The sequence below is a fragment of the Mesitornis unicolor genome, unplaced genomic scaffold (assembly GCF_000695765.1).
Source record: "Mesitornis unicolor isolate BGI_N332 unplaced genomic scaffold, ASM69576v1 scaffold5332, whole genome shotgun sequence".
NCBI classification, from domain to species: Eukaryota; Metazoa; Chordata; class Aves; order Mesitornithiformes; family Mesitornithidae; genus Mesitornis; species Mesitornis unicolor.
The window spans coordinates 56,291-69,701 of NW_010167009.1; the positions used below are offsets into that span (position 1 = coordinate 56,291).

Genomic DNA, 13,411 nt, shown 5'->3' on the forward strand with positions numbered 1-13,411 from the left:
GACCAAAATACTCATAAACAAGAAGGGTTAGAAGTTTTTCTGGGAAGATGTCACATTTTATTTTTGAGACTGACTGAGAACAGAGGTGAAGCACAGCTTGGCAGCTATTATTCTCACAAATCGCTTGTTTTAATCCACTGGGCAATTTGTGAGAAATTGGGTCTTTTTCCTGGGTTGTTCTGGATTAAGAGATCCACTCCATGACTTCCGACCAAGACAAATCTCTTACAATACATTAAAAAAATGTATTTGCTTGTTGGTCAGCAAAATTTTGATAAGTATGTAACACCATAATCTGGTGTATATCAGAGGGGACCACTGCATAGCTGGATGGAAGAGTAACACTCCAGTAACACTATTGTAAGTCATGGTCAGCGGCCACATTATAATGGCAAATTAAAGTATTGCTGATTTTACAGGAACTTCAAAGAAGAAACCCTCAGAATTAATGTTGTTTATGTTGGTTATTTAACTAGTCTAATGCAGTTAGAGAGTTGGTGTACCTTATAATCAACATCTTTAATGGATAAAATGATACTTTTAAAGATCTCCAATGAAGTCTCTGTCTTGTCTCTGTCCCTAACAATTTTCTTTTTTTTTGTTTGTTTTTTTTTTGTTTATCTCATATTGTCTCTGACTTCGTTTCTAAGTAATGAAGCATATTCTACATATATAAATAAAAGCTCTGGATGGGATTTTTGAAAGCTCACTGTGTTGGTTTATTCTGATCCTTCTGATTTCAATGGGAATTTTACCAATAACTTCAAAGAGAGACAGCTAAGCCAGGAGACCAGTACTGAGTACTTCTGGATATTGTGCATTCACTGGGTAGCTTACACCCACCAGAAAAGAATGGTAACATGGCAAAGTCAAGCGCTTAAAGGTTAGAAAATGCTAGAAAGACTGTTAGCTGGTAAACTAAGCTTCTTCATACCATTACACAGACTCTAGTTATATGATCAAGGAAATTCTGGCATTTAAATGAAGTATTTTTCCCCACCTCATCTGAGAATCCATTTATCTTTTTTTTTTCCCTCCAAATTTAGGTGAATTTTAAAAAATACTAATGTCCTGAAACATAAAAATATCATGGAAAATTTCAGGCTAAACAGTTTGGCAAAATGCTAAGCAGCTAAAATGAGGGTCCTCTGCTGGGAACTGTGAAGCAAATTTACCTCTAGCTGCACCTCCCTGATCTAAGGAAGAAAGTTGCACCAGCATTTTCTGGGTCACAACTCATCATCACAGAAGTGACATGATGTATTGCTGTGTAAACATGCCAAACTTGGCTTCATCAGAAAGGGTAATATTCCATGTCATCCAGATAAAGATGTGTATAATTGGACAGGAAACAAAGATCAAAATAAGGTTTTTAAAGGAATTTGGGCAGACTGTGGTTCTCAAAATTGTTACCATGGATTTTCCAGCCGTTGAGAAAGTTTATTAGCTGGGCCAAATACAATATGAAAAAAGCTTTGATAAATACTTTCTAGCTTTTCGTCAGATCTTTAATGAACTTTTAAATACTTTTTAATGGCCCAATGAAGCAATAAAATATGATGCCTATGTAATAGAAAAATAATTGTTTTCTGTGGGAACTTGATTCTTACAACCACATCTAAATACTGCTGCTATTTGATAGACTGTATCGCACTATAAATCTTGCAGTTAACTCAGTTAAGTAATTAAAAAGATGGATAATTTACTGACTAACCAGTCTCATTAATATCTGTTTTCACATATTATTACACAAACCTGAGTTAGAGTCTCCTGTTCATGTAGCAAAAGGAGTTTGGTTCCAGATCCTTCAACTCTTTGCTCCAGCATCAGGGAAAAGTGTTCAATACACTTGATGGAAAGCTTTTCTTGGAGTGTTAAGACGACATCCTAATTAAGAAAGGATTTATAAAATGTGCTTAATATAAAGAAGCGCTTGGGATTGGGTTCTTCACTGCAATGCACCCTGCGTATATGCAGCACAGGGTGGAAGCCCAGATGATAAACGGGAGGACGGTCATGTTTCTTGCCTGTTCTGCTCGAGTATACAGGACATCAGATACATACAGTGAAAAAGCAATGACTTTAATTTGAACATCTCTGAGATGGTACCAGACATGCATGTGAAAAATATCTACATAGGGTTGCTGTGAATAGACAACTTTCTGTGCAGTTTAACATGCAAACTATACTTGTGTGGCCCCTTCTGTCTCCTTGGAAATAAAACCTTTCCATCAGCAAAGAAAAGATGGTCTTGCTGCTCTTCTCTTCACTTACTCTTGGGGCAGGGCCATCCAGCAGTACAAACCAAATTTAAATGTTCAACAAAAATTTTGAATGAATGGCCTTTATTTGTTCTTACGGCAAGGGGTTTTTCTTGAAGCCCACTTCTTCATACTTGTATTTATTGGACATTCTTGAATTTTCAATGCTGAGAGAAAACTCAGTGATGATGGTACCTGTGCAGAGCAATAGCTCTAAATTCAGAGAGCATGTTAATTTATAGTATAAACCCCATTTTTAGAGACTTAATTATTATTTTTCACACTGGATTATGTCTACATGTAATCAATTCAAGAACAGCTGTTTATAAAATAACAGCTAAACAAACCTACTCACAAAATTACTTTACTTTCATATAAGGCTTTGTAAATATATGCAGAGTATTAATATCATCTGGCAAGGAATCTTTTGCTTTAGTGAATGTGATAGGAAAAAAGAAATATGCAATAACTCCTCATTTAAAAATAGTTTCATATTATGTTGGTGAAAAGATTAAAACATTTTTATCCATCCAAAAGATTTTTAGATATATGTAAGTATCCAGATGGTTAAGACTTACTAAGACGATCATGATGAATTGTAATCCAAGTGTCTTAACATAATTTAGGAAGATTAACTGATCAATTACCGTGTGTTTACGGAAAATCAACATCAAATTGGTGGAAGGATGAAAAATGCATGTAAGAGGATGGGAACAACTCTGTACAATGTAAAGAATATAAGACAGTATTAATAGATTGCAAGAAGCCCTTCTAAATAATAGAGCTTTAATATTAAACTTTTCTGACTAATGGAGGATTTATTTCTTACACATTAAATCTACTTTTATTTATACTTCTAAACTATGATCAAAGACATACAGTTACAACAGTAACATGAAAGGGCATAATATTAAAAGTAAGTTTTTAGGAAGAGGTATTAATGGCACTGATTGCTGCTAGTCATCTTGGACCTTCAAAAATATGACACTAAAGCATTTAGGCTGTCAATTACTGGACCAAACTTTTTGCTCAACTATCGTCTCATCTGAAAGCTTGGAACAAGGAAAGCAAGGACTGCATGTAAGGCACTGGTTGCATCCCTGTTGTTATGTGGTGAGTTGCTAGACTTCTAGGGGTAGAAAAAACCTGCATTTGCCTTGACTCAACTGGGGAACGTCTACTTCACCTCAGTTCAAGAAAAGCAGCAGCAATCCACACCTACCCTGCCACAGTGGGGAATACACACACAGATACATGCGAGAATACATAATATATATAGGTGTGCAGGCTACAGAAGATATAATTGCCTGAATTAGATGCAAAGGAAATTATTCCTACAAAAAGTCAAAATTACTAAGGTCAAAACATGCTTACAACATCAACACAGCTAGGTCGTTGAGACCATGTGGGTATCTTTGCAAATGACTTTGGATTAGATATATGGTCTTTCAGTACATGACACCTCCATGACAGAACTACTCAAAATTAATGTAATGTGATGTCCAAAGATCGGTCTCAGAGGCAAAATATCCTGGAACAGGTTGGTTGTTTTCTATGCTCATAAAAGACTGGAAAGTGGGCTCATGGGTCTTAGAAGGGTTTGGAAATCTGACTGTCTACATGAACCATGTCTCCTACTTCTTCACCCAACCAAATTCTCAAATGGACTGAAGGAATTCAGTATTCCACAGCTATAGAGTGGAGGCTTCTATCCTTCACTGGCACTCAAATTATGCCTAAGGTATATATATATGAACTACAAACAGATATTGCAGCCCATTTTTAAGTGAAACTTTAATATCTGTTTTGCCTTCAGCCTGGAGAAAATTTCCTCTTGTTTACCTTGGTAAATCACTTTCCTTGCTGTTCTAACTGATTGAGCATACTGCTGAATCACAGTGAGTAGAAAGGCAGCCTTTCTTCAAATATGCATAGCTTTACAATACCTTAAAGCCAGCAAAAGCTGGCAGTGCAGCTGCAAATTGCACCTCCAGCCTTCCCCCAACATTCCCACCCATGCATCTCTTCTCTCAGTGCCCCAAGCATGCAAGCCACCATGCAGCGAACCAGATTTGGCACCCAATCTGTGTTAAAACCAGCTCACCCAAACACAAACACTTGGGAGAGTAGCAGTGTGCCCCACAGGGCTAGTTGTCCTGCTTACTACTACGCTACTCTATGGCACTCACAGACACTGACGATGCCTCTGCTTTAGGAACCTACGTGGAGCGGTGCCACAGACACTCCCCAGCAGCCTCAGTTGTGTGCCAAGGCTTCGCCTCTTTATTTCTCTACGTGAAATGTGTTATGGAAAGCACAGAGGGCATTACGCTGAGACGAGCAATTTATCACCGGCACAACCCCACAATTTCCCACCCCAAGTTCACTAGATGACAAGCTAGAATGATATTCAATTAGCAACTAACATCTTAATCTTCTTAGCTCCTGACTTTTGCTGACAAATCATGCTAGTTTTTGGCAGCATACCAAAATGATAGGGCCACGCAATTTTAATTGCATGCCAAGCACATTAAAATGATCACTTCTACTACTTCTTCATTGACAATACAGTACATTTTTAGCAGCAGAAAAATGGACCAAAACCTCATTATTTCTGAACTATGAGTCCCAAGTGAACACACTAGTAATTTTGTTCTTAAAGCATTCCAAGTAAATTATATATACTGAAGGTCTTGAAAAGAGTTAGCTGGCAGACTTGGCATTGCATATCAAGGTACATCTAGCCTACCTTTATTGAAGTGCTGCAGTCAAACCGGAAAGATTTGGTTTGTCCATTTTCAAGATACACCTTCAGAACATTTGGCATGAAAAGAAGTGAATTGTCCTTAACTGTTTCCTGCCAAGCAAATTAGTGAATCAGATTACAACATGTAACAAGGGAAATCTAAATGTTATTCCATAAAGAAGCACACCATTCAGATGGAAAGGTAACAACAGAAAAGGACTATGTCGGTTCAAATTGAAAGCAGAATTAGCAATGTCCTGCAAGTGTTTAGTAATGCTCATTACAGCTGCACTCTATAGGTCCCTTTCATGGACAAATATAACTGTTCACATAAATTTTATGTCTGGCCTGGAGTATTTTAAAAAAAAACTACCTCTCTAACAAGAAATGCTACATTTAAAGTTGAAACATTTTCAGTAAAAGAGAAAAATAGATTACTGTTTCTCTGAATATACTGAGCTATTTAGTGTCTTCAATCTACAAAATGAGAACTACAGATTCATTAGTAAGAATTACAGTCAAGATGTTTTACATTCTCTTTATAGTTGGATATTAAATGCTAATACCTATCATCATTTAAGAAGAGTAAAATATAACATTTCTACTTAATTGTCATGCTTCATAACAAGGTTAGTAAAATAAACAGGAAAAAGGAAGGGAAAAAAGGCTTTTTTTAAAAAAAGCAAAAATGCTTTTGACAAAACACAGTTATAAATTTATGTTTATAAGAGAGTTGGATAAAGACATCAGTGTGAAACGATGTTCTGGCAAATTATGAAAATGAGGAGTTCATGTTTAAGGAGGAGTTCAGTGACTCTCTAAGGGAGACTGACTTTGCCTGAGGGCTGAAAACAAGAAGTTCAAGGAGATAAAACAAATTTTAAAGAGGTCTGTAAGGTAATGTTAATCTGTTTTCCTGACACGCTACTTCTCTTGAGTTTACAGGTTTTCCTGTTACAAAATTGCCCTGAAAAAAACCAAGTAAGCATTATCAAGACTATAAAGAGAGACATATACTTGCTATCACCACGAAATGCATTCACTAGCATTTTAATTTTATTTTAAGAAGGGACACATTTTTCACAATATTATGGGCCCAATGGACTTTAAAAATGGATCTTTTGAAAACTTCAGAAACAGAAAACCTTTCCCTTCGCAAGCCTATCACTGTTGTTCCTACCATACAACTCCCTCATTTTCAAGCCTTGAGGCGTACCTTTGGATGAAATGCTCAGTCCTTCCTGAAGTTAAATAGTTGAATACTCACCGATACCTGGCCATTGATAATTACTTCTTCTGAGAAGCGCACCTTGACTGGATTGGACTTCAATCTTGCCTTTTTTGCAGCACTAATAAAAGCTGATTTAGGAGACTGGAAGGAAAAATGATGACAAGATATATCATATAATTTCAAGTTAAAACCTATCTTTCCTTTTTCAGTTATTTCCTCTGTTTCTCACGCATTGGGAACTCCATGTATACAGCAACACTTTGCAAACCAGTCCCTGAAGAATGGAAACACAGTCAAACCATAATGCTTCCCAAGATAATACATAGGCATATACACATAAAGAATCACTGATGCATACTGCACATATGGAAAGTTATCCCATTGTCAGACTGGAGTGACGAGAAGGATTCTTGGTGAACAAACAAATTCCTTGTAGTGCTTCCACAATGACTGCTGTCAACTGAACTTGTTTGCATGAATGGTCACCAACCAGTGACCAGATAGTGACCCTTCCTTCAAACACTGAATGGAAAATTTTTGCATAATCTATGACCCATTCAGTACAGATATACACACAACTTCTGAAAAAAAACGAAAGTATTATTGCTCTCCAAGTGCAGTGGTGTCGCACTGTATTAGTCCACTTCAAAACACAGATTAGAGCCACCAAAAGGCACCTGCGGGCTAGCAGTTTTCCCCTGAACACATCCCCTATACAAGCCCTGTGAAAGACTTGGCTACAATAGATCAGACACTTTGGGGGACTTCAAGGATTGGAAGTTTAGAAACATTCCTGATTTTCTTCTGGGACCTAATTCACTTTTACCTACTACAGTATTCAATGGATTCACCTGTGATCAAGTGTTCAGCCCTTGGAGAAAATTCTCTCTCCATTTCAGGAGTTTGACCAATGACCCATTTTTTGTAACAAAATTCACAGTCAACGGGATTTTCATTTGAAGCAGCAGAAGCAAGGTAGTTTTATTCCCAGGTCAGATACAAACACAGAGCTTCTGGCACTGCGTAACTCCACAACCACGACAATGGGCAATGAAAGAAATTGTGGCTTTGGCTGAAAATCAGTTGGCTCCTTTGGGCCAGGTTTTGGTCCATTAGTTTCAATAAAATGTGAATTGATATTTTCAGAATCTTATCCTAACTTCTGAGAAGCAGCCTTATTGGTTTTGCATACTGAAAAGACTAACTTATGTTGCTTTGCCTGCGAGAAATTAGTGCAGCGATGATGATCTTGGAATAACCTCCTGTTATCAATGTGGCATGGCAGCAGACCTTGTAAACACAGAAAGCCTTGTCACCATCACTCAAATTTTGACTTGACTAACAATCTGCAGGAGTGACTGAGTAGGCCAAGTCCATGTGGTTTTGTTGCCCCTGATCTCTCCTGAAACTGCTTCAAAAGCTTTTTGGTTTGTTTGGGTGTTTATTTAAATTTTTGTTTGTTTGTTTTTTTGTGATACAGAAGCTTGTTTCTAGAAACTGGCAGGAAGAAATCTTTAGCTCAATTCTGTATGCCACTGATTTATTATTGCATTGAAAATGTAGTAACCATTACCATAGGCTCAGTATCAACCAGTGAACAAGGAATGAAAGATGCCACATTCTCCCAGGAAATATGAGAGCCATCTGGTAATTCCTGGAGCACAAAATAGAACCAAGAAATAAAAATGAATGGTTGTTCATTTTTACAGTTCATTCTTTCTTACCTCTTCTCTAGCAGCTACGACATACATCTTTTTAATAGTAACAGTAAATGACAGAAAATTCAATCTCAAGATCAAACCAAGCTCAGCTTCCAAAGCCAGTGCTGAAAAAATGCAAAGGACCCCAGAATATTAGAAGCAACAACCAAAAAGAAAGAAAGAAAGAAAGAAAAAAGGGTTGTTTTTTTAAAAAAAAGTTAACGTTTCAGGGTGGTGGACCCAAAACATTTCTAGAGCAAGAAGGGACAACATGGAAACACTGAAGAAGCATGCTTATATATCATACTCTAGAGGTGAATTCAGCATACAGTAATACCATGATTAATATAATAATTGTCCACATGCCTTTTCTAATTTCCCTGCTCTCCACATAGTCCTTTTCTGCAGTATATAAGGGGGACAGTCTATGGCATCCAAGCAATGGACTGCAACCTGTTGATTCCCGCTGCCATGGAGGCAGCACAGCTATAGGAGTAGGCTGACTGGCTCTCCCTTGCAAGGGCAAGGGGAAAAGAGTGGCTTTCACTTACTCTTCTTGCTGGAAGAGGATTTTTACAGCTGTTTGCTCCTATTGCAGATGAGTCACCAGCCTGGCTTCTCTTTACAGGAAGTCTGCCAAATTTTCTTCCAGGTTCTGGCAAGGTTATTCCCATACAGCAAATCCAGTAAACAGCTATGTGGCCCTGTCGCTCTCTGCAACCTCCCTTTCTTTCTCTCTACAACCTCGAAAGTCACTTGTGGGGGACATAAAACACTTAAATTATGTTATTGCAAAAATGTGATAGGGGACTCCAACACAACAGAAAGATTTGAACATAGGTGAGTTCCCAATAACCCCTCCAGGACACGGGGTTTAATGTATGTTATTGCACAGCTAGGGGAGCACGCCATGGTCTGCCATAAAATGTGTGGTTTCATTGCCTTCCCACTTCTTCTGTAGCAACACGGTGAGGACTCCAGCCCCTTGCCAGTCACTCTGTGTGAGACTGGATGCAGACTGTTCTCTAAAAACCTTCGAACTATAAACCAGGGGTATAACAAAAGCTAGATCAGCTGCGCCAGGTATTTGGGGGAATGTTCTCTGCTGGTTAAAGGTTTGAGTAATAGCACAGCTTTTGCATTTAATTGCACAATCTCATTGTTTCTGCCTCTGCATCAACTTGGCACTTGACATTTTCTCTTTTGGAAAGGAACTGTTTCTAAAGAGTGTGTCAAATATTGAGGAAAACAGTTAGGTTTGATAGTTGAAACTTGCTTGTCTAACAAACCATCAGCAAGATGATGTGATGCTCTATTCTGTTTTAATGTCTTCAGGTTTGTAGGTGAAGAATGCCATCAAGTAAGGATTCTCAGAGTGCCAGGTTCATTTGTTTCTGATACCAAATGGAAGCCATTATCCTCAGTTAATGACCTTAAGCAGGAGGTGTTTACACTAATGCAGAACATTTATCACTGCAAGTAAAGTATTTGCATCGTCACAGATAGAAACAGCTTAATTAGAGTGACTTTTACAACATGAGGGAACTCATTTTAACAAGGAGTCAGAATACTTAAAAAAACCTACAAACTTTACACTGTGTGACCTGTTAAAAGCTCAAATTTTCCAGGATTTTAAATAATTTTTAATTGTTTACCCAGAAGTCACTAAAAATTTAGCTGATCCTATCAACACTACCTGGAGAAACTGCTAACAATAGAAATGAAGCAATGCATAGAGATTTGCTTGGAGGAAATGACAGTGAAGATTGAGAGACTCTCCTTTGAACCCTACTTACTAAAGACTGCAACCAATGGGCATCCCATCAGCAGGATCAAAATACGAGAGATTGCTGTAACAAGAGGAGGCTTTCTGGAAAATGCTACTTTTCTCATTTTCTGGACTTTTCAAAATTATATCTTATTTTTGTCAGCAGCATTATAGCAGAACATTTTCAGATAGATCTTAGAATCAATATCCTTCATTTTGAGGGAAAATGTTTTTCGATGAAAATAGAATGTCTAGTACTTTGTCTGCTTTTGCAGGTAAACTATAATTTGGGGGAGATTCCAAGTGCAATGGTTTGTACTTGCTGCAAAAGCCCCTTTGAGTGCTCTTGCCAGCAGAGGTGCTGCAACAACCAAACCTTTATTCATGCTCAAGAATTAAAGGAGAATTTAGCATTTAGAAGATGATAGTGTAGTACTGAGCTACCATAAAGAAATGAAACAAGGTAGCAGTATGGGACAGTCACAAGGTGAAAATAAAACCTGCTTTGTGATAACAAGTGTCAAAAGCAGACAGAAATACTGTATTTTAAAATAACCACAGGTTGTATATATGCAGACAATTTTAAGCTCGTTACTTAAAATTAGTCATTAGCTTAATATTAAAAACTGTGTTTGTTAGGAAATAAGGAAAAATTGTATGACTGCAAAAATGTGGTTTTGGTCCATCCCTAAAGGCAATTATGAGAGACAAAATTTAGCAAGCAAATAAAACGTGAATAAGAGGAAGAATTAAATTTATTAAGTGGAACAGTACATATTGCCCAAAGGCAAACTAGATACTTTCGTTCATAGCTGTGAGTAAGGCTGAAACAACTACAGTGGCTCACAAGAGCACTGTAGAAGAGCAAGCAGGGACACAGAAGCAATAACATGGAGAAGTTTTACCATGCAGTAATTTGCTATCACCACAGAGCACTGACAAATTATAATCAGGAGTATTTCTTTGCTAACTTTGTAAACTCTTGGCACAAATGTAATTGCTGAAATAGTGGTCAGATTTGGGTTCTCTCTTTAAAAGTTGGTCATCTATCATAGACAATTATATTTTACCATTTGTATTATTTATATTTTACTACTGTTAGATGGTACTCACAGTCTCATCATTGGTCACATACAGGTATAACATGTACCTGTAGGATGGGAAATAGCCAAACCTGACTTTTAATGTAGGCATTGAGAAAAGCCAATCCATTTCACCAACACTAAACAACAGCCTGGTTTACTGAGATTATCCCAAATAACATCAGTGAAACTATAGGTCAGATTCAAACTTAGTGGAATGTGCAGACAGCGCAGCTTGTCTCATGATTAGATGGGCCTGGGCCATCTATCTCTGCATTTATTAAATCCAGAGGTCCTCCATAAAATCCCCTCTGCTGGCCTTTGGGGATTCTGCTTCTCCGAAGCTCGCCCCTTTATATTAATGGATTATTCTTTTACATTCATGATTACATCTCATAATCGAGTGCAGAAAAGTACAAAAAGTCAGCCATGCCACACTACTTTCATCCCTACAACTCTGCAAGGAAGACCTTTGGGAACGAAAGAACCCTTCACCCTTCGCTAAAATGAACCATTGAAGGACTGTATGAATGATAATGCACCTGAGATGGGAGAAAGAGCTAATGAAGAGGGAAAAGAGACCTAATGGCAACTGGGGGAGGGAGGAAGAACCACAGGGAGAAAATGGGGAGGGAGAAGGGTAGAGGGGCTCTTTTCCACTTTGCTGAAACAATTAACATGGAGGTTCATGCTGAATTTTTTCACAGTCTTCACTGCTGAAGAGATCATGTATTTCATACAACTATACTCCAGAAAAACCCATACAGCCTAAGAGGAAGCCTCCAAGGAGAAAGATCAGGAGCAGCAGTGCTCACTGGGACTTGCACCAAACAGATGGAAGGAGAGGAGTCAATGCCATGATGAACTTGCCATTAACCACGCCGTGATCCTCTCCTGTGTAGGATTAAAGCTATGTATGGAACCGACCATACCAAAAAGCTGATGTGGAAGTTACGCAGTGGAAAAGGTCCTCAGGATGACTGTAAAAAATGTACACATTCAAAGAAAAAAGCCATCATTTCTACACCAAGTTCACAACTTCAAGCAGTCAAAAACAATCTTTTTCAAAATGTTCACATCTGACTTCCAATTGATTTCTAAAACTACACCCTGGTATTCTTTTTCACTTTAGATTTTGAAGTCTTTGTGACAAACCTGTTTCTTTTTTGTATGCTTCCTTACAACCACTCCTGTAGTTGCTGCTGTTATACAACTCCAGAAGGCAAAGCAGCATGAAAAATACTGTGAGACTCTCAATAAAATTGTTGCCAGAATCATTACAATCCATAAATGTTATTTATCATGTTTTTTCTGCAAACGTTGTGTCTCAGATGTATAACTGTGTTATAACAAGAAGCACCTCTTTCAAAACACAAAAAGATCTTATACTTTCCTCACTGCAGAACTTATGCACAGCAAAATTGCCATAGATCTCAGGTAGGCCTGGACTACATTAGAGGGGCTTAACAGATTAATCACAAAATCAACCTATCGAATGATCTCTACACATAAAATCTGAACAGATATCAAAATAAGTAATTTATTTGATTTGAGTAATGCTTAAAACTTAATAAGACAACAATCAGAATGATAGTCCATTTACAGAATAAAATGGTCAGAAATTACAATCAAATGCCATACTTCCAGAAATCAAAACTTTGAACTGCTTAAACCGCTTTAGCTCTTCAGTGACTTTCTTATGAGTGGCGGTGATATGAACCTAGCAGAGTTTTGTAGATTGATTGAAAAAGATAGCCTAATGCTTTGGATTGGTCATAATGAAAATGAAATTTTAATGAATTTAAGCATTAAACAAAACTGAATGCACTTAAGCAAAAAATGATCCGCAAAAGCTTTCAAAAAGTACTAAGTGAACTACAGAGTACTATAAATCTAGATTACTTCTACTTTCACCTGCAGTCATAAAGAATAGCTACTTGAAAGCATGAAAACAAAACAGACTCTAAATAGCACAAATAAAAACAATTAAGAAACAGCACTCCTGTAATCCATCTTGGCAGATATTTTTCATGCAATGATAGAAAGAAAAAGGTTCACCATCAAAAAGAAAGATTGATGAAATGTTTGTAAAGATGTATTTCTGACAAAAATGAGGAAGAGGTTCAGTCTTTATTTAAAAGATCTTACTTTTCCTCTGGTTTCTACTTCATCTTTCTAGTTTTATTGACAAAATAGGAAAAGGAAAAATGCAGGAGGCAAAATTAAAGAAAAAGGGAAAACACACGTGCATCTTCATTTTTGAAGACATAAATATTGTTTCGAAACTTTAAGACAAAATGTGTTTTCTGTAGGACTCCCTGCACAGAAGACCAGGACAAGTACACAGCTGAAGTGCACAACACCCAGGGTGGTGGAGCTGAGAGGGATGTCCCCTAGCAGGCTCAGATACAGTAACTTTGAGGCAGTATGAGGGCCATCATGGGCCAGGTGGTGTTCAAGGCATCTAAAGAGTCCCCAGGAGACTTCACAGCCCAGGGTTTGCATAAACTGAGGGACTCCGCACTGCTTCAGGGCTTAAACTTGGCTTCACAGACTGGCAATATCCCAACTGCTCCCCATCCCCTATGCACACCTTTATTTCCACTGCAAGAAAATTTGGGCT

At 37.7% G+C, this 13,411-nt stretch overlaps 1 protein-coding gene across 1 annotated transcript in view; it reads right to left on the reverse strand.

Annotated features, from left to right (window-relative positions):
* FRMPD4 (FERM and PDZ domain containing 4) overlaps nucleotides 1-13,411 on the reverse strand; it is a 112,330-nt gene that overhangs the window by 16,010 nt on the left and 82,909 nt on the right. The window contains 3 exon segments of the mRNA XM_010178513.1: nucleotides 1,756-1,887; nucleotides 5,011-5,118; nucleotides 6,275-6,379. Of these exon segments, the coding sequence (XP_010176815.1) occupies nucleotides 1,756-1,887; nucleotides 5,011-5,118; nucleotides 6,275-6,379 (345 nt within the window).